The 22274-nt window shown below is 39.5% G+C and overlaps 1 protein-coding gene and 1 long non-coding RNA gene across 3 annotated transcripts; one reads left to right on the top strand and one right to left on the bottom strand.

Moving 5' to 3' along the window:
* Positions 1 to 868: 868 nt before the first annotated feature.
* epm2a (EPM2A glucan phosphatase, laforin) lies at positions 869 to 10105 on the top strand. 2 transcript variants are annotated; one of them, XM_035995409.1, is made up of 4 exons: positions 869 to 1333; positions 2689 to 2883; positions 5422 to 5666; positions 8561 to 10105. In XM_035995409.1, the coding sequence occupies exons 2-4, from the start codon at positions 2756 to 2758 to the stop codon at positions 8842 to 8844; spliced, it is 657 nt and encodes a 218-aa protein (XP_035851302.1). In that variant the 5' UTR covers positions 869 to 1333; positions 2689 to 2755; the 3' UTR covers positions 8845 to 10105. The 2 variants fall into 2 exon arrangements, with proteins under 2 accessions (XP_035851302.1, XP_031178039.1); XM_031322179.2 differs by having other exon boundaries at positions 870 to 1333; positions 2709 to 2883.
* On the bottom strand, positions 2073 to 21010 carry LOC116066244. The gene is made up of 3 exons (XR_004108920.2): positions 20999 to 21010; positions 19291 to 19294; positions 2073 to 2471 (listed from the first exon to the last, which is right to left on the bottom strand). It is a non-coding gene; the product is annotated as an uncharacterized LOC116066244 (long non-coding RNA).
* Between the last annotated feature and the right edge of the window lie 1264 nt (positions 21011 to 22274).

Genomic DNA, 22274 nt, shown 5'->3' with positions numbered 1-22274 from the left:
CCTCTCCAGGGTGCGGTTATCCCTATTGCTTGTACACTTTTTTCTACCACATCTTTTCCTTCCCTTCGCCTCTCTATTAATGTGCTTGGACACAGAGCTCTGTGAACAGCCAGCCTCTTTAGCAATGACCTTTTGTGTCTTGCCCTCCTTGTGCAAGGTGTCAATGGTTGTCTTTTGGACAGCTGTCAAGTCAGCAGTCTTCCCCATGATTGTGTAGCCTACAGAACTAGACTGAGAGACCATTTAAAGGCCTTTGCAGGTGTTTTGAGTTAATTAGCTGATTAGAGTGTGGCACCAGGTGTCTTCAATATTGAACCTTTTCACAATATTCTAATTTTCTGAGATACTGAATTTGGGGTTTTCATTAGTTGTCAGTTATAATCATCAAAATTAAAAGAAATAAACACTTGAAATATATCAGTCTGTGTGGAATGAATGTATACATTATACAAGTTTCACTTTTTGAATGGAATTACTGAAATAAATCAACTTTTTCATATTCTAATTATATGACCAGCACCTGCATGTAGGCTAAACATACAGCTCTATGAGGATTGTAAACAGTTATTTTTATTATTCGTAGATTAATACTGAAACTATATGAAAACAATGAAGTAACACATAGGAATATGTAGTAAGATGGTAGTAAGCAAAATAAGTGTTCATCCAGCTAAGAGGTAGTCACCTGGAATGCTATTCCAACAGTAGGACATTGAAGGAGTTCCTATATGCTGAGCACTTGATGGCTGATTTTCTTTTACTCTGCAGTCCAACTCGCGGGAAATGGAAATACTACTTACATTGTACTTGAGTACAATACTTTTGTAAATTAAAGTATTTTGAGTATTTCGAATTACTCCATGTAGAGTTTTCCCTGGTGTGGCTGAGGAATGGTGCGCTTTAATTCGGCCAGAGTGGGACTTCATATTTGTCTACCACCTCTTTGCTGCAAACTACACTGTCCAAAACACGAGCCGATTATTTTTAGACAACACTATTCAGTTAATGGGCGACGCGGACCTCATAATATTAACCAAAACCCGCCATAATAAACGATTGAGGACATATTTAGTTAAGGCTTCGACAATGTTATTCAAATTCGGTATCATTCTCACTCCAGAGTCTTCGGATGTAGAGGTCTTTGTTTTGGGTTCGCGTACGGAAATGGGCAACTGGGATCCGAGCGGAGCGGTTGAGATGAGAGCCTCCCAGAAGCTCCTGTCAACACATGAACCGTGTCTGTGGATCGGCGACGTGCAGCTGGCAGAGCCGTTCAAAGACACACTGTGGTTCAAGTTCGTCAAAAGAGTCCGAGGCACTTATATCTGGGAAGGTATGCATCAATACTGTGCATCCGATTCAGCCGCGTACAAACGTATTGTTTTTGAGACGTGACACTGATTTAATGTCGTCGACGTTTCAGGCAAAATACCATAGCAAAATACGACTATAACTCCGCCATGTTTGGTTCATTGTGTGTAATGTATCCTTAACGCCACATGATGGCGGTAAAGTAGCACTTGGTTTTAACTTAATGCTCGGCGGTTTATGGATTTCAGTGCACACATGCCTTACCTAAAGAAATGCGTTTTTACTGAGACTTGTCGGTAAGCAGCAAATCCAGTGTCACAATACATCATTACAATTAAAAGTCCTGCATTCAAAGTTATACTTTAGTACAATGTATTTATAACAGTTTTATGTTATCTGCAATCAGATACAGTAAAGACAGTAAATGAAGAATGCAAAATGGCCCCATTCAGAGTGTTAACTGGATTATTATTGTTGAAGCATTAACATGTAAGCAGTATTTTAATGTAGTAACTGGTTGAAGTAGAGCTAATTATTTTAATCTATATAGGCTTGGGTTGTTTGTAATATAAATATGTATATACATAGTCTGTCTATGATATAGTCTATGATCTGCAAATTACCTAGGTACCTGTCCGATGAATGTACTGTTGTGAGGTGAAAACTATATTTCCCTCTAAATCTTTGTGAAATGAAAGTATTCAGTAGCAGAAAGTACCTCAAAAATAAATGTACTTTGTTACTTTCCACTAGGATTGGGCATCGTTTTGATTTTAACTATTCCAATTCTTACTTTTGATTCCGGTTCTTACCGATTCTCGAGTCTGATTATTTGAGGGGTGGAGCTGAAATGGGTCACATGCTTATTTCACAGATAAGAGGACCATTTTATTTTAATTCAATGGTGATTTACAGTTTTACCAGGCTTTTCAACGTAAAATAAAACCACACTTTGGAGTGCCGCTTACTGTGCTCCATTGCTGCAACACAACAAGCGCCTGGAAGTACGGTGGCCGCCACGGAAACCAAAACATGCGTGTTAAATTTGGAACCAATGATCAGATTCAAAACGATTTCAAACGTTTCTAATAAAGATTTCATTGGAATTGTAATTTTTTAAACAATTCCAAGTTGGAACTGGTTCTCAATGCCCAATCCTACTCTCCACCACTAGTTGTTATGATCAGAAGAAACCCATTTTCTCCCTTTGTTTTTCTATTGAACGCAACGTTGTACATTTGTCCCTCAAAGAAAAATATAGACAACATCTGCCTGTATTTGTTTAGGAAATAAATCTTCATATAAAAAACATATTTATGAGTACTCAATGTCCCAAAACATCCTTAAATGGGTATTTGGTCACTAACCTGCAGAAAGGGTGTCTTCTTTGTCACCAGGCAGCGGTCCAAGCCATGACAGATGTTGTTCATATGATGAGAGGAACATGGTGGATGGAGTGTACTTCCATCCGATTGGTCACTGGATAGAGGAAACAGGACACACAGATGAGATGAAACACACCACCAACTTTTACTTTAGTGTGGCTGGTCAGAAGGCCATTCATTTCTCCAGGTAATACAGTACAAAGCCAAAGCCATCAGCGTGATGTTGTATGGGAATTATGCGAATGTCTAAATTTCATAAAGTTCAAAGTTACAGTTTCAGCTAAAAGATTTAAGAATAATACAAAGACAGGCGATAAAAACAAGATAAAGTAAGTACAATGTTGGATAAGGTGTGTGTGTGTGTGTGTGTGTGTGTGTGTGTGTGTGTGTGTGTGTGTGTACTGCAGAGGGCTACTCTGTTATTTTCTCAAACATGTTGACTGACAAAAAGCTTCACATGTATGTCTCCTCTTTCCACACACACAAAGAAAGGTTATTTAAATGAATCAATCAATAGGGGAAAAAAACAAATACGGTAATTACAACCACAACCAAAAAATGTGTGTGTGCGTGTCCAGGGTGGGATGGGTCTGGTTTTCTTTTGTAGTTGGCCAGTGCAAAAGTCCTTCAGAGGAGGCGTTTTAGTCCCGATGACAGTACCACACTGTGCAGCAGTAGCCCAGGAGGCTCTCGATAGTGGCACCGTAAAGGTTTACCAGCAGCTGCTGTTGGGGGTGGGACCTTTTTAACTTCCTAAGGAAGTATAGTCTCTGCTGGGCCTGGTGAGAGATGTTTACAGACCATGCGAGATCTGCCGTGATATAGGCTCCCAGGAATTTGAATCTCTCCACCCTCACTACCTCCTCCCCCTGTATGCAGAGGGCAGAGTGCTCAATTCGCCTTGATCATCTGAAGTCTATTATCAGTACAGTGTCCTGCAAAGAGGGCAGGGCAGTCATGTCACACTGCCCTTTCTTGATGAAAGTTGTTCCTCTCTTACAGGGCAGCCAAAGCCGCAATCACCCTCTTAGGCCTGCTCACTCCATTGCTTTTTAACCTTGCTCTCTCCCATTTAGTTATAAATGCTATCGGTCACTTGAAAATTGATGTCCTTTCAAAAAGTAGACCACAAGCAGTTGCATTATCAGCTATGGTATTTGGCTTATGGAATGGCAATGTCTGTTGAGGAGTCAGTTGCAACAACAGCAATTCATATTGATGGTTTGGAGGATGCATGTTCATATTTCAATGAAATCTGTAAATTGGGCTTAAATTGATGAGTAAATAGTTACATGCACAACACCAAGCATATACTCTATCAACCTACCCATGCATGCCTTCCTTTTGTAAGGCACACACTCAGTGCCATGGTATACCAGGCACAGCAGAAATGAGCCCAGGACCCCTGAGGCAGTGAGTACATAACTTGCATAAGAATGAGCAGGCTTGGCTGGTGACATGTTTTAATTTGTGTCCGAAGACCTTACAAGGCTTATGTCAAGGACCTGTGTTCAGTAGGAATCACTGTGCCCTTGTATCTTTCCTAATAATAGCTTTTTCAAATTAGTCCCTCAGACTTGGTATCCGTGTAGCCCCAAGTATCATACACACTCACCTCTGCAATAACTCATCATATGATTAAGAGAGACTTTAACTCGCTGTGTAGCCGGTGCCTCGTCTCTCATGCTGGTATTCAGGGGAGAGGAGGCCTTAAGGATATATAGAGATTTTTGTTACGAGTTTTTATAACTGTTGAACTGAACAAGAGTCAATTTATAAAAATCAACTTGGAACAATTGAACTGTTGGGACAAATAACACATACTTTGTTATTCCTACATTGTAAGGTTAAGTGAAAACGTAACTAGTGGAACTACCAGAATCTTCCAAGAATTCCCATATTTTCATTTTACCATAAAAGATAAGTAGTAACTGTCTTACCGGATGAATAATATGAAATTTGTTTTGACACAACTTTTACAACAGTTTTTCAGTTTTTTTAGTCCAATTGTTATATATTGATAGTGTGTGATAGTAAGAACAAACACGTGTATAATTCTTTAGTAGCAAAAAAGGACAGTTTCACCTACATCAAAGCTGCTTTTTTTAAAAGGAGAGGTCATCTGATAACAGCAAGTCAAGACCAGGGACTTTCACTGCAGTGTGACTCTAGGACATCACGGATTGACGGTGTCCTTCCTTCCTTTTACATTTCACCTCCTCTGGTTGTTGACTTAATGCATGCTAATGAGCACTAAATGGAGCCTGCCTCAGACCATAGTGGTCAGGAGGAGGAAGGACAAGAGGTCAATAAAACATCACTGCTATGAGGGAAAGAGGGAGGAAGATAGGAGAAAGAAACAGTGAGATGAAATATTTTCCATTTTAGTAACTTGCATTCAACATGCAGTCTCTCTCTCTCTACACATTTGTTTTTTTTCTTTCAGTGTCTGATGCTCTCTTCAAACCCATTTAACAATGTTATCATTTATTCTGTATCTTTACTTTTCATCCTTTGTTACTTCATTTAAACACTGCTCTTGAAAAGCAGATCCATTCTGATCCTGTGTTATCTGATAATATTCACCTGTACATCATTTATCTGTTCATAATTGCTTAGTGGTTAGTCAGTCATTTCATGAACCTCACAAGTTCAGCATGTATATCATTCAATATTGACTTGCATACACAGTAATGATTAATGCGTCCCTGTTTATTGCCCCCAGGGTGCTGCCACGTATTTGGCTGGGCAGCTGCCCTCGACAGGTGGAACATGTGACTATAAAGATGAAGCATGAATTGGGGATTACTGCAGTGATGAACTTCCAGACAGAGTGGGATGTGGTGAACAACTCCAATGGCTGCAGGCGCAACCCTAGGGAAGCCATGACCCCGGAGACCATGATGCATTTGTACAAAGACTGTGGCCTTGTGTATGTGTGGATACCCACACCTGACATGAGCACTGATGGTAAGGAGAATTCTGTGGACATATAAGAATAAATACAGTAATAACTAGATTGGCGCTCTGAGAGCGCAGACTGGCGACAAGGCCAGTGGTGCATTCACATGCTCCTCGATTGGTCCCATTTCGAGTTTCTCAGAAAATCATTCTTCAGACTTTGCTGTGTTCGTAAGCTTTAAGTCGTAATGTTGAAACAACATGGATGCGACAAAGAAAATGTGTCGTATTTTATTGCTTTAAACAACACGTTGATAGCTGTTTTCAGTATTTGCGCGACAACAAAGAGCAAAGGAAACGGATCAAGTGACCCATGAAATATGGTTGGGAACTCATTTTTCAGATTATTCCGACACCACATGAAGGCAGCATAAATGCCCTATCTTGTAGTGTTAACGAAAGTGAAAAATGATTTGTGTATCTGTCCCATGATTTGGATCTGCTCCAAAATGTAATGGGTTCTTCCTTGACGGATGCTACACCCTTTCCACTAAGTGTCATGATAATCGTGCAAGTAGTTTTTTTCGCTGACAAACAACGTAACAACAAGACAGACATACCAAGCCGAAAACATAACCTCCTTGATGGAGGTAATAATAGTATTTGATCAAGTCAGAGTGAGGGGACAGACGCAGCTTGTAGCTGTTTGGGACTCAACATCTCCCTCATAGCCACTTGGCAGTGGATATACAATATATTGCAGTCATGAGTCTGGATCCTACAGCTGAAAAGCCTTAAACTTACTCAATAAAGAAAAGAAAAGCTAACTGAAGGTTCCATTCAAATATCTAAAGGTAAAAAGATCAGCAAGAAGTCTGTGATTAATAGAATTATAGCCAACTATGACCACTAATCACCTTCCAAGGTTTCCTTTAACCAGAATGTTAATAATTTATCATACAGTATCTATGGTATATTATGTCAGTCACAAAAGAAGTGCTATTTATGCTTCCACAGTGAATTAAAGCAAATAAATAATTCCTTTGGTAAACCAAAGTGCAAACAAAATTACCCGAGATAGAGACTCTACTACATGTGTACCTGTCGATACTTGTGATTTATTACTTATTATTTTGCTCTAGAATCCAGCAACCTGCCCAAGGATTGTGATAAATGTACATTTTAAGTATGCATGGGGTGCCTTCAGGCAAACGACATGCCACATATATTTATGTTTCTCTTCCAAAGGTGATGCAAAGTGGTAACCGAGTTCATACAGTATGTTAAATCATAAATATGATATTCTAATTTTCTTATTTCATTAAACCAATTCCATAAAAAAATTAATTTATCCAACTAATAAACATTGTCTGTGTATCCAAAGACTAGTCTATATCCACGACGTTCCACATCCTGGATTGCTCTGTTGCCGCTGGAAATTCCGCCGAATTTCACTCTTTTCTCCTTCCGCTTTCTTTGTGTTGGAATTTTAAACTCTGGTTGATTTATGAGGACTATGGTTAACTGCTCCTCAGATCTCTGCAGGGTAAATCGAGACTTAGCTAGACTATCTGTCCAATCTGAGATTTTCTGTTGCACGACTAAAACAACCTTTGAACGTACACGTTCTGCCAAAACAAGTTCCTTCCTGAGGCTATTTTGCAGCGACACAGGGCCTGCTGCCGGTGCTTAGCATGACGATTGTGATTGGTTTAAAGACATGGCAATAAATCCCAGCACGTTTTTCTCCCATCCTGGAATGCTGTGTGGACTAGCCAGACCCTCCTTTGCAACGCTGTGGAGGATGGTCTGGTAAAGCGAGACTATCCAAAGCCTGATTTGATCTTTTTTCCTCTGTGCCATAGACCTCCATTGTTGACCAAAAATTATTAAACACATCAATGAGCCACACCATTGCATTAAGTGGCATGTTTCTTTATCCTAAGTCAAACCCAGATACTCCTTTCTTGTTCAGTAAATACTCACTAGAACACAAATTTGTATTAATCCACAGCTAAAAAATAGTTCCCAACATATACACTAATTATTTCTGTTTGAGTAATGTTTGTTACTACAGTGCCTAGTTAATAACTGAGCCTTTAAAAAAAATACACTTGTGAGCTGTTTTCAGTAGGAATTAATGGGCCTGGACAACGTGACATCATGACTTTGCATAAACATACACGCCACTTTCTAAAGCAAAGTGGCGTATTATCTGTACGCATTTTCAGCTATCCACGTGTATGTCTACGCCGTATACAGCACGCCGTGTACAGCACGTTGCATTTTGAGCTATCGGCACGTATGTCTATGCCGTATACAGCGGACGGGTTGCAGACTGATCTTAATAAGTGGCGTATGTATGACACACCAAATCATATGCCATTTTGGCGTGTTATCAAGACACATAATCGCTTTTCGGACGGTTGGGTTTAGGAAAACAATAACGGGGTTGGGTTTAGGAAAAGAAGAACGGGACGGTTGGGTTTAGGAAAACAATAACGGGGTTGGGTTTAGGAAAAGAAGAAAGCCACGGTTGGGTTTAGGAAACGTGACACGCGGGAAACGATCCCCGGTCTCCTGGGTGAAAGTCCGGTGTTGTTTGACCCATCCACCACCCCAACCAACCTCCCTACATGGATTTTCGGCCTTTCATACTACTCGCTACAGCATAAATTGACACGCAATCACAAGATAATGTAAGACAATAGAGGCCAAACAGCGTTGATAAACACGCTAAAAAGCGATTATGCGTCTTGATAACATGCCAAAATGGCATATGAATTGGCGTGTCATACATACGCCACTTATTGAGTACACAAATAAGCGTACGCAAAATCTTGAGATGAACAAATGCATTGTTGGTTTTTGTCTTTTAATGGAATTTATTGAGATAAGAAAAATATAGAATATCGCAAGCCTTCTCCTTTAAGTGTATTGTGTGTTATTGTCTTCATCTGCAGGTCGGATCCGGATGCTTCCCCAAGCTGTATTCTTGCTTCATGGTCTCTTGGAGAATGGTCACACTGTCTATGTTCACTGTAACGCTGGAGTAGGCAGGTCGACAGCAGCTGTGTGTGGCCTGCTTATGTACGTCCTTGGCTGGAGCCTGAGGAAGGTGCAGTACTTTGTTGCAGCCAGAAGGCCGGCAGTGTACATAGATGAGGAGGCTTTAGTCCAGGCTCAGGCAGACTTCATTCAGAAGTTTGGACAACTCCGATCATCCATCTCTTATCCAGAGACATGAGACATTGAGTGTCCTAATAATGAAGTCATACAGTTATGGAAAGCTTTACTGGACTGGACTCCTTTAAACTACAATGATTCGTGACAATGTGTGAAAAAAAAAAAATACTGTATAGTCAGTGTGAGAGGTGCCAGAAGGTGAAATAAGCTGTGGCAAGCAAATTAACTTCTTTCTACTTAAATCTAATGTAAGTAAATGACCCATTTCAGCTGAGTGGCTTTTGAAATCTGGTTGAGCCCCAAGTATCTGGAGAGAGTTCCTCTGGCTGACAGCATAGATGTTCCAAGCAATTAATCCTACTGTGATAGGTGTTAGCTTTTTTTAGAAGGAAAAAAAAATTCCTTTCTTCTTTTGGAAAGAGCTCTTAATGCTGCATGAAAATAACACTCCTTGCCAAAGCAACAAATCAATTCTTAAAACCAAAATAACAACAATGCCTCTCTCCCTCTGTCAGAGAGGTATTCAGCTCCCAGACATTGAAGAATACAGCTCCGCCCCATCTCTCTCAGAGGGCTTGATAGCATTTCATCTTTATTTATTTATACGACAGATGCTATTCCGACCCATCTCCCAAATAACAAAAACAACATCCCTGCCAGACCATTTTAATGCATACCTAAGACGATTATTGGAATAGTGTTTGTTGTTAATTGTGAATGTCTGCCTCGATTTCTGTTAAGGATATATTGCTTTTTTAAGATAGTGTTTTGCTATATCATGTCCCTGATTTAAGATAATTAGTGGATTAGAGAGGAGGAAATACTTTACTTCTCAAGCACAAGTCATATTTTAATTACCTTTCAGTGAGTCCCTTCAGAACACAGCACTTTATGAGGGTGTCAGTGGAGATGGGTGGGTAGATCGAACAATGCACATGTTAGCGGAAGCAAATCATTGTGGATTTTTAAAATGTTTAAAAATATTAACATAAAATCTGAATATGAAATGAGTAACATGCTTTGTTCTTACTGGTTTGAGGAATAGTATGTCTGTGTGTACAGTACTGTATGTGAATGAGTGCAGGGGTTTGTCACTTAATGGATGCCCATGTAATGTTTTATTTATTCCACTGGGTTATTGCCAGTGATTGATGTTATAAAGTATTTGTAGTCAACATGATTTCCAGGATCTGACAATCACCTACACCGATTTCCCCGGATCCTTGCATTCCTTGTCAATTTGCATTTATTGTATATACAATATTAGAAACCAACAACATAGTTTGACCTGCTGAATTGAGATTAAAGATATAATAACTTCATAATTTCAGCCATTAAAACGGCTTCAGTCAAGTTGGGGATATTAATCAAAAGGATGGGTCAGGTTAGAGAAGGATACCAATGCAGCAAGAGCAAGGGTGGGAGACAGGTGGGCTTATATTAAAACTAATTAGACCCATTATATTTAGTGTCTTATAACAGGCAATATTGATTTTCCATACATGCTATGCCACTACAAGTTCATGACAGTGCCACAGCCCAATATCAGCTGAGAGACACCAGCCAAGATCAAAACAAAATACCAGAGCTGTGCATCTACAGAATGTCTGAAATGGCAAATCTAAGAAGCTGTGAAATTTGTATCATCATTGTTAGCCGTGGGAATAATGCCCGTCAGTGTATCAAAGACAGCAAGTACCCTGGACAGCGCCTGTATCCCTGGTGGCCTCTGGATCTGCACTTTAGACAGCTGCCGTGACACACAGGTGTAGAATGTTAGAAAAGATCCACCTGAGCTGTACAGGCAACCAGGATGATGCTATAGACTGTAGGCTGATTCACTGATTGTTACATTAACCTGAGTCAGGCCTCTACTGGGCATTAAAATCACTTGGGAAAAGAATGGGTCCATTTCATCATAAGAATGTGTGATAACTATACTTAGGTCAACTTCTCTATCTATAAAGTCATAGCCTGCTCCCATGTCATGCTTGCACATAATTGAAAAAAAGAATCACTTGTGCAGTGCAGACACATTTTATTCTGGTAAAAAATACATTGCTGCCAATCAAATTCTGCATAATTCAGCCACATAACCATGTAGTATAGTTACACTCAGACAGCAAAAGCAATAACCACATACCTATTAGAGAGACTCAAGCAAGCTGAGTGGGTGCAACATATATTTGCAATAAGGTACTGGATCCTTGTTACATTTGCTTATGAACTATGAGTTATGCAAAAACACCTCATTAGTTACTCCTGAACTGAACATGGTGACGTGGGTGATACATCATGTACCTGTGTTACCGAATCAATCTCCTGAACAGGTGGTGCTCCACCACATCTCATATTTACCAATATCATGGATACCAATATTAACATACAATTGTGTAACAGAAACCCTTATCAGAATTAAAAATCCCATAGTAGTATAGTACAGAGTGCAAGTAGACAACACAACTCAAAACTGTGTACAGTAGTATATCACTCTACATAATATACTTATTTATATTCTGTGGCTATATTTACTCTTTTTTGTGATTAACAATTATTTTTTTTTAACAACATATAAAACATACAACTTGCCTTCTAATGATTTTAAACGATGAACTCCACCCTTTGAAACGTTTACCATCCATCGTCCATGCACTTCTATTAGCTAAACCAGTCTGCATTGGGCATTTATTCATCATAGAGAGGTAAAGCTTTTTTACCTGCACAGTCCCGCGAGTCACATACAAAGGGACACAAATTATTTATATTCATCACGTTAGTCTGGGCACCCTTGGTCAATTTACTTAATATATTTCAAGTCCAGCCATACAATTTGCATGGTGGAGGCTCATTGTGTGCTTAAGAAAAATCCAGCAATGAAGTCATTGCTCTTGACTTTGCTCCCGGGCAAAACTCCAAACACCCTGGCAGGTACTGCCTGTAGAAAGATTAGTCAAGAGATGTGGCTTGACCAAAAAGCTCAAAATTTACAGGCTTATTCTACCATGTACAGTATGTTTGTTTATGTATGTAGCTTGCACCAGCAGCCCATCTTGTCGGAGGACAGGAGGGAGGTTTATCTATGCTGTTCAATAACATCAGACTATGAGGCATTCTGTTAAATATGACTAAGCATGAGTAATGTCAGACAGTTAAAAATACAGTAAAAGCTATATCAATAAATCTGAGAGGCTGCAGCATGCGGACGACGATGGATGGATGGATGCAGTATAACATTGTTGAATAATAAATACATCTGAGATTGCAAGACATAGACTGACTGTGTGAGGCTGAAAAGCATTTTTTATGTGTTTGCCATGCCAGAATATGGCATGTGTTTCTTCAGACACACCGCATACAAGACTTGATAGATATGAATTCTGTGTAGACACTGACAGCAGCTTTTTCCAACCGGTTTTGATCGTTGGAAAATGCTGACCATTCTCCACACTTCACCTTCACTGTAGCAGTCAAGAAAAATGCTCTCTTGCAGAAGCCATTTTATGGAAAAAATAGATACAGTGAGGTTGTTGAACTGCCAAGCAGCAACTTAATTGTATCAATGTGGTCCAAGCTGAGCCCATGTGGTAGTAGCAACCTTCAAAACGTCTGGTGAAAATGTTGTGAGTAAAGTAATTTTAAGTAATAAGATACCTCAATCAAATTTCTTGCAGTTTTTCATCATAAACTTGCAAGCATTCTGTGTTAAATTATAAGGATTTGAAAGCAGTAACTCAAGTACAGAGTCACAGAGAAGGAGCCGTCAAAACATTCACCAGAGCCAGTAGGGGGGATTATCCAAGCAGCCAACATCTGATATACTGGTCTGTGGAAATCCAGCCATTACTTATGGAATACCATTAATGAGCCCAAGTGTTGATCAGGGAGAACTGAACTTTAATGCATTATTTGCAGTCTGAGTCATTCCTAAAGCAGCTAGTGGCAGTGCCCTACTGATATTCAATAATACCCAGCCTTTGTCCCTGGGGAACCATAACAATGACTGGGCTGATATATGCAGACTTGATATTTCTCATGTAGACTGTGTGAATACAATCTGAAAATTGTTTATTGCTTTAACACATAACGTATGCACCTAATTAATTTCCTAATCCATTGGTGGGCTTTTGCCTTTACTCAGGGTGCACTTTATTTCCTTTTTATCAAGAACCTTACTGAGATTTCACGTATTATTATTATTATACTTTTTGTACAGGTATATTATTCCACAATCCTTGTCTGATCAAATGCAAAACAGGTGCAATTCTCACACAATGCCTATTCATATTCATCTTATCTTATCTTTTTGGACATTTTACATCAGTGATCTAGTTAGCATAGGCATACTGTATAACAGGTGTCTGAGTTTCTAGCACCAAAACAAACACAACATGAAAAAATGGAAATTACTGTCATTTTCTTATGTTTGATTTTGTTTTTGTCATTGCTTTAAAATGTTATTTATCCTACTGTATATACATATCCTGTGTTTGTCAGATTGTGAATAGTCGTCTTATCCAAATAAAAATGTAATAGTAGTCAACTTAACAGTTTCTTCAATGGTCTAGTTTTCAATCAACTTTGTCAGTCTCTTCCAGATTTCCTCTAATGCCAGAAATTGATCTTAAAAATATATTGTGGATGAAGTGTAGTTGTATCTGAACTTCATGTATCAGTGATTGGATGGTTTGCTTAGCTAGATTTAAAAAAAGCGCTGGCTGATAAATGTATAGCCAAAAGACAACATCTGTAAATCTTGTGTGTGAGTTTTCACAAGCCTAATCTTTTTCATGAAAATATTGCTCATACTCTCATTACATGTATGTCTGAAGTTATTTGAAGTAATTGCACCAGAGTGTTGTTCACTGTTGCTGGACTGCAAAGAGATGTTTAATTTCAAGACACATCTGCATGCAATATAGATGATTGTTGGTGGTTGCAATGCCTTTCTCCATTTATGATACTGAATCACTGCACTCAATTTCAGCACATTACTGTTCATCACAGAGAAAGGAAGAGTGGTGGGTGAGAGAAAATGAGAAATGGATGAAGTAAGTCATTTGCTTTGACAAGCCCCCACCACAGCTATTCACTGTGTGACTGTACTGACTGGCTTTCTGTAAAATCCTTTCTTGCTGTCAATACCTCAGTTGTTCTCTCAATCATTCACGTTGGCACTGCCATTGATCAATGTCAGCGGGACAGATTCTGATAAGAACAAGGGAGGGGGATACAAAGCTGTTGAGCCATAGCGAATAACAAGAGTGTAACATATAGGTGTAAGGGTGTGTTGTGTACAATCCCTGATCAAAATATTGAATATCTTTATGTATACTGAATGTTACTACAATGTATCAAGTTCTGCAGGTCTATATAGATAGAACATCATTTATCATGCTCAGCACAGACTGACAACCCTTCACAGGTGGACACTTGGTTCAGTGACCATGGACTTGGCTAATAGAGATATATCCCAAATCAATAAATTCCATCTGTTACCTGGGGCTCTGTTCTGGGTCTGTGCCCACCGTCCTGTCTGGGCTCTGTAGTTTAATCTCCTTCTATATCTCATTTCTCACATTGGAAATTAAGCAAATATCTTCACAGTCACATTGATGTTGAAGGAAACAGCTGTACGACTTATTTTTGGTTAGTTAAGATCTGTCACTGATTGTTAGCTGAAAACTATAATCACTAATTGACTATAATCTAGTATACATAAATAAATCTATATTTGTGAACATTATTAGTTCCCAACAAAAAGCTGATCTATTGAATTCTAAACAAAGGTTTAATAGCCCCTGTTTTTACAAAGACAAATTAGGCATTATTAAAGAACCAAAACAGTGGTTTTGTACGTTTTGGCCCATTAAAGGTCCTATGACATGCTGCTTTTGGATGCTTTTATATAGGCTTTAGTGGTCCCCTAATACTGTATCTGAAGTCTCTTTCCCGAAATTCTTGCCTTGGTGCAGAATTACAGCCACTAGAGCCAGTTCCACACTGAGCTTTACTTAGGATGTGCCATTTCTGTGTCTGTAGCTTTAAATGCTATTGATGAGGAGAGAGGGGGGGGCAAGGTGGAGGGTGGGGGTGTGGCCTTGACCAACTGCCATGCTTTGCTTGTTTTTAAGCCATGATGTAACCTTGCTCCTTATGAATCATAAGGAGGAGATTCCAGATCGGCCCATCTGAGCTTTCATTTTCTCAAAGGCAGAGCAGGATACCCATAGCTTGGTTTACACCTATCACCATTTCTAGCCACTGGGGGACCATAGGCAGGCTAGGGGAACTCACATTAATGTTAAAAAACCTCATAAAGTGAAGTTTTCATGCCATGGGACCTTTAACTACAAACTTCTTCTTGCTGCCCATGACAGCAAACATTTTGATGGCTTTATAATGTTATGTATTATTGGGGGCGAAAATCAAGTTAGTTTGCCGCAAAATCCAAATATAATTCCTTAAATTGAATGGGTTTAAGTTATGATTTGTTTTATCAATATTGTACCTGCATTGTTTGTTTGTGTTCTAATCAAACTAAAAGGCTTTTGATTAGTATATTATTAAAAATTGGGACCCCTGAAAATATTTTTGCATAAGTGATTTATGATGCAAGCTCCTTGTGCGTGAGCAAGAAGGATCAGGAGCTTTTTTCTCTGTGTTGCGCTGCAGATTTACAGCATAATAAATGTGAGCCTTAGAGTGCCTAAAATAGTATAATTAAACTTTTGTTGGTGGTCACATTCAGAACAGTTTCTCACTTCATTTGATTCGGGTGGAGAATAGGGATGTTTTACAAAACAATCAGTATGCTCTTCAAATCATGTCTAATGCTTTTTTCTTACAGTTCATTTTTGTAAATTGTCTCCTGATCAACTAATGAATCAATGGTAATCCTGCTTAAACTAAACAAGACTGGACAGATATACATTACTTTGTGAAAGATGTTTTTAGTGAGTAATTAAGCCAGCTAGCCTACAGAGGAAGACAATAGAGATTGTGTGGCCATGCATGATAAGTGGGCCTGCCTCCCTAGTTTCTTTCCCCCTGCCTGAATCAGTGATGCCAGATGCCAAAGCTGACAGCTCAGTTAACATGGTAATCATGAGATCAATGAGCACTAAATGATCCAATGAAAGACACGTCCATCATTTCAGCGTGAGTCTTCAGGGAAAAGGCTGCCATGTGATATGTATTAGTGGTTTACTCTAAATCTTTTAACATTAAAGGTGCAATATGTAATACTGACAGCTAGTGTTTGAAATAGTTACTGCAGTACAAATTCAAAATACTGGAGAGAGTCGTCTCCCCTGCCCCCTCCTCCCCAGACTCAAAGTTCACGGAGGTTGCCAGGCTGAGACCGCAGCATCCACAACAATGTTGCTAGACGCTTGTCTCACATAGCCAGACATTACTTCACAGCACAACGGCGTAGCTAACATTAGATGCTGGCTATATTGACAGTCATAAAAGCCAACGCTCAAGCGGAGCTCTCTACCCGACAGACAGACACACTTCCTCGGCTTAGAATTAACATTACAGTAGGAACCGCTAAAAATAACAGTATCTTGCCGTCCTCTCCACCCGACTGAACACACTTTATTGGCTTAGAATTACGGCAACAATTGCTAAACACGCTGCAAACTCACGGTCCTCTCTTCCCGATTTAGAGCCCCCCCTCTCTTGGCTTAAAATAACTGTCGGCTATGGTGCTGAACAGGCTACACATTGTTAACAGCCGTGGCCCGCTTGCCTGGCCCTCCAGTAACGTTAGCAGTTAGCAGGGTTAGCATGGCGGCGTTAGCCAGGACCAGTCAGGATAGGGTGACCAGACGTCCCCGGTTTCGGTGACCCGTCCCCAGCTGGAGCTGTCCCCGGAAATGTCCCCGGTTTTCATTGTGACTGACCCGAAATTGGAATGAAAAAAAGAAAACATTGACCAAAAGTATAGTCGTGCACCCTACACACGCAGGCTCAAGACAGCCAGAGCAAACACTGCTCAGAGCTCAGAGATGTTTTAGAATGCCCATTTTACGATGCTAAAATTACTGTTTATTTACATGGAGTCTGGTGGGTTTAGCGAACGCAATTTCGCTGACTTTTTTATTTTTAAAAAAAGGATCTTACTCTTTAACAGAAAGGTCGACCTCCTTAGAAATCCTTTCCATAATGTTAGAATATTAATCTGAGCCTGTCAGTGGCAAAACGAGCACTTTTATGAACGTAAATACAAGCTGGACAATTGTCCTATTAACTTACATTGTAGCTTGTTTCGCCGTTGCCGACTGCAGCGATCTTGTTTAATACTGGACCAATGTCAAAGGAAATATTTCCTCAATAGTTTTAATTGTATCCGATACTCAATGAGCTGTTGCAGAAACAAGCCCAGCGTGAAGCAATAAGCAAAGCTGTCAGATAAATGTAGTGCAGTAAACATTACAACATTTCCCTCTGAGGTGTAGTGGAGTACAAGTATGAAGTATAGGGCTGCAGCTATCGATTATTTTAGTAATCGAGTATTCTACCGATTATTCCATCGATTAATCGAGTAATTGGTTAAGAAATACTTAGTAAGAAATACTTAGTAAACAGCCATAGTAAATATGTATTATTGCTGTGTAATAAAAAAAAGGAAACTTTTTTTTTGAAAAAGCAACATTTTTTATTGCCAAATTCCAAGTACATTTTTGGTGGCCCAAATGTTAATATTTTTCACGCCCTTTCCCTTCTTGCCTCTGGCTCTTTGCACTGGATATGCAAAAGAGCTGTTCACTAAGCCCAGGTAAATGTGACTGTACAAAGCTTACAGCAGGGCTATTCAACTACACTGTTCTGGGGGACACATTTTAAGAAGGCTAATACACAGTGAGGAGAAAGAATAAAGAATGCAGACATCACCGGCATGATGACGTCATTCACGTACATACTAAGTGGCCATACTGGGGGGAGGAGCCGTTTTGTCTCCGGCAGCAGCTAAGTTTCCAAAGATTAGTAGCAAACTAATAAACAGTTAGACTACAAACCGACAGCTATTGTTTTAGCTTGTTGGTAAAACTTCGCTATTTGCAGAGTAGCATGCTGTAGGCTAGCTAGTTGTGTGAAACAGTGCGGTGGACGATAGCAGCAGACGGTAGTTAGCTACCTTGTGTCGGGTTCGCTCCGTGGAATGGATGAGTAGACTAGATGTTTTCTACAAAGATAATGTAGTAGCATGTTTGCAGCTTAAAATGATCCCAAACTTTCTGTCGTTTTCTCTCGCCTGTCTCTTCTAGACCCTCGCTATTTTCGTCTTCGTTCATTTGTAATCTGGGCCGTCAGTCTCGTGCATAGACAGCATATAAACGGTCTTGTGTCCACAGAAGCGTCAACCTGTTGTGTGCGCTAGTAATTATCCTCCGTGCGGAAACACAGTGAGCCGTACAACCTTAATTACATTGATTTAACGAAGCTTCGAGGCAAAGAGTTTTGCTTCGAGGATTTTTTGTAATCAAATTATTCAAGTTATTCGAGGAATCGTTTCAGCCCTAATGAAGTAGCAGCAGGGGAGATTCTAGGGTCAGACCCTAATGAGAATGTGACACGGATATAGTGCATGCAAAAGTGTTAATCTGCGCCATGAAATTATTACCAACTTCTTCACAACTGCACTCCTGCTCTCCCTCTGACAGATAGAGACTCAGCCAAAGGCGTGAGTCTGGCACCACCACCTCAACCAGAATCTAACCTTTCCAATGATATTAGCGGCAGTTGCTGTGACAAATGGTTTGCAAGAAAATTAGCATTGAACTTATATGAAATGTTATCATATTTGCATTCTGCATAAATCTCTGCACACCATTACTCTCTGTGAAACATCTCACAAACTCTTCACTCAACATATGCATCGGTACAACAAGCGGTTCCCGGGTAATCCGGTTTTGAAATTGCAACAAAATTTCTACATGGTCTCCAACTTTGGGCCAAAATTATAATGTATTCAGACATTTTTGTAAATTGCTTAGCCACTGTATCCCACCATAATGGTTATTATATTGCCAGATTCCAGACAATCCCACTTACTTATATATATCCCACTTAAAAATATGAATATATTTCTACTGGTATGCTTCCTAGTGACATTAATGCAAAAATATGAAGAAAAAACTATTCCACCTGTGTGTGCATGGTTAAAATTCTGAAGTGCAAAACAGTTCAGGCTACAGCACAAATATTTCTTATCACAAATAAGAATCTAGTCTAACCTAATTTTTTTCAAAGTGCACCAGATTGATGCATTTAAACGTTAAAATAGACAAAATATTCTTACAGTGGAGCTTGCCCATGGATCACCCTAGGGGGGCTTGTGCCCCAGTGCAGCTCTAGGTCTAGTGATGCCCCTGGGGCAGTGTCCCCGTTTTAAGTTTTACAAAGATAAAAACCGTACCTGTTTTGGAGGTATTTACGCTTCTGAGCTGAAAATGTCCCCAGATTTTGTCTCAGAAATCTGGTCACCTTAAGTCAGGATCACTTTACTGGCTGTGTCCCAATTGTGTTTGTGAGTAACCAACTCGGGTACTCTAGCTATATAATTCAATGTGAGTACACCAATGTTGAAATTACATTAAATGCCCGTCCCTTGTAGCAGTGATGAATTAGCCTGAAGCTAATGCTTACCTGTTCAGGAGGTAATTAGCCAACTCGGCGTTAGGCCTGTCACAATAATAAATTTTGCTGGACAATAAATTGTCCAAGAAATTATTGCGATGAAAGATAATATTGTCGTTCCGAGACCATTTTCATCTAATATGATGATAATGGCGTAAAAATGCAGGTACACCTTTTCAAAGATCAATACACTTTTATTTGTAAAGAATATTTAACACTGGAACTGGAAGACATGTTAAATATCCACAATATGTCTTTGATCTCCTTTAGTATGTCGTCTTTCACGCTGTTGTACAGTTGTGGAATTGCTGTTTGTGACAAGTATGTTCTCCCAGGCAATTCGTACTGGCTGTCAAATGTTTGCAGAATTCCTCGAGTGTTTGTGCGATAGAATACAGACTCTGTACTACATTTAACAATTATTTATTAAACACTAAATATTAAATTTAAATAATATATAATTAATAAATTATATCTATATCTATGTGGCTATCTGCCACATGGCGAGTAAATGTGTGTACCAAAATAGTTCTGTTTTTCAGTCTTCATTTTGGCGAAGGTGCAGCTACTTTCTTTTGCTCCTCTGTGGTCTGCAAGTCGGAGCTTCGCGGGGGCGAGCCGACACACACACACACACACACACACACACACACAAAAACACTGGCGCAACTCTGACACACTATTATCGAGCTAATTTTTTTTATCATGCAATTAATTTATTTATTGACTATCGCGACAGGCTCCTTTTGGGCTCTAAGCTGTCTCCATCTTTCAAATACATCTCTAATATTTACTCGGGGTTTGTTACATCTCTGGTCACGCAACTGTTAGAAACATGCCGTTCTTTTTAGGTCAGGTAGAATCTATCTCCGTTGATCCTGTTAGTTTGTTTTCTGCTTTCATGGCTGTACTAACGTTACAGCTGTAGCGTGCTGGGTTTATGTTTTTACAGGTATTTCTGGCAACCCGGCCTGGCTGTCAAACTGGGCAGTTGATAACAACACACATGCCAATTTCAAAAGGAGCAAATACTGGCATTAGCATTGTTGTCAGAAAAGATAGCATTTCAACTTAGCATGTTTCCTTAATATCTGATGACGCATTGGGGTAATTTTTGGATTTATTACATAACATTGATTTAGTAAATATATTACATATTGGACCTTTACCTTTTATTTATTTATAAAACACTATCCTTTGGCTGAGAATCGAATCGCTCCTGTATAAAGATAAATTATGCTCTAGCAATACGAATACAAACCAGAATGATTACGTTTGTTCATACAGTACATGCACAGAGATTTGTCATGGTATTTATACTTCGCTCACATCTTCCCTAACTTTTGTTGTTGTATCATTACAATATGATAGTACTACAGTTTGTACAAGGACAGCAAGATCATTACTCTTTATTTTTGGAATACAATCAACTTCATTTCGGTGTACACTTCTTTGAAAAAAAAACTGTGAGATGACAGCTCTCACAAAACCATGTTCCTGAATGTCCTTGTCCAATTACTAATCCCACAAGGAGCTGCTAACCCCTAACTCTAACCCTTCCACAGGAAGACAAATCCAACATGGCTGCCCTGATCCCATTTGATGTACATGATCACAGAGACCCAGCAGGCCACTGGGGGATGGAGGAAGACCTGAAGTGGGTTGACAAGGGATAGAGCGTGACCCTTACCCGCTTCGTCACCCTCACACCATTTGACATGGACTCCCTGCCAGAACAGATAACATTTACTACAGAGCAGCACGCACGCACACACACACACACACACACACACACACACACACACACACACACACACACACACACACACACACACACACACACACACACACACACACACACACACACACACACAGCTTAATTAGTCTTCTCTAATTATTTAAGAAAAGGACTCTCAACTGACCAGACCATCAAGATAAGCATTTAAAAGGTAGCATTGGTATGTTTTATGCAAATGTATTACAAATAGCTGGGGTATTCAATGTGCTGAAAGCTGATGATGTACATCTTATCATTTACATGGTATTAGGGCGCTAACCAGATAATGACTCACTCAACACAATGGAAAGCAAATTTAGATTAGCCACCAGCTAATGGACATCAAGCTGACTGATTGACAATTGGAATAGGGTATTTTTGTCCCTGTTTAGCAACAACACCCACTGGAAACCAAAATTGTTTAACAGAGCTTTTTCTTTACCCAAATCAAAGTCGTTCTGTTTGTTTAGAAGAGCTGGGAGTTGAAAAGAGGAAAAACTCTGGTGCTGTCAATACCATTAAAAGTTAATTTGGTGTGTTTTTTGTGTCTTTGGATGATAAATCCGTACATCATTACTAGAACGGGTCCTGTGTGTGCAGGGAGGAGCAGACATATGGTTGCCAGTACCCCGGACCGCCAGACTCATAAATCACAAGTGACAACAGATAATGAATGCAGGCCTATCAGAGAAGATTGGTTTGCCTATCTCTATATCAGTTCTGTGAAGTGATGGTAGAATGTATATTAGGAAGAGATTTTGTGTTCAACATGAACTACATGGGCCACTGCCCATGTATGAATAAGTATAAATAACTATGAACTAAAACTTCAAACTCAAAATGTTATTTTTTTCTTTTCTAAATATACAGTAGCTATGAAAAGGTTTAGCTTGTATAGCACTATGTATTTGTCTGCTCTCTCTACCTTGCCTTCGTTACTGTTCCTAGTCAGCACATCTGGAACCCACCACAGCCAAACAGATGGAAAGTAGATGAGGCCTGTCTTTAGTCTAGGGACTAAGCCAGGTGTTCAAAACTTACTTCAGGAATTTATTAGTACGATCAAGTCC

Source organism: Sander lucioperca, chromosome 19 (genome assembly GCF_008315115.2).
Source record: "Sander lucioperca isolate FBNREF2018 chromosome 19, SLUC_FBN_1.2, whole genome shotgun sequence".
In the NCBI taxonomy this organism is placed as follows: domain Eukaryota; kingdom Metazoa; phylum Chordata; class Actinopteri; order Perciformes; family Percidae; genus Sander; species Sander lucioperca.
This window is presented reverse-complemented; position numbering and strand designations above follow the sequence as displayed.

Excerpts from the sequence above, each read along its gene's own strand:
- epm2a (XM_031322179.2), top strand. The coding sequence starts at position 1,006 with ATGGGCGACGCGGACCTCATAATATTAACCAAAACCCGCCATAATAAA. Across the intron at positions 2,884-5,421 it reads AAGGCCATTCATTTCTCCAG|GGTGCTGCCACGTATTTGGC; the intron begins GTAATACAGTAC and ends TATTGCCCCCAG. Across the intron at positions 5,667-8,560 it reads ACCTGACATGAGCACTGATG|GTCGGATCCGGATGCTTCCC; the intron begins GTAAGGAGAATT and ends CTTCATCTGCAG.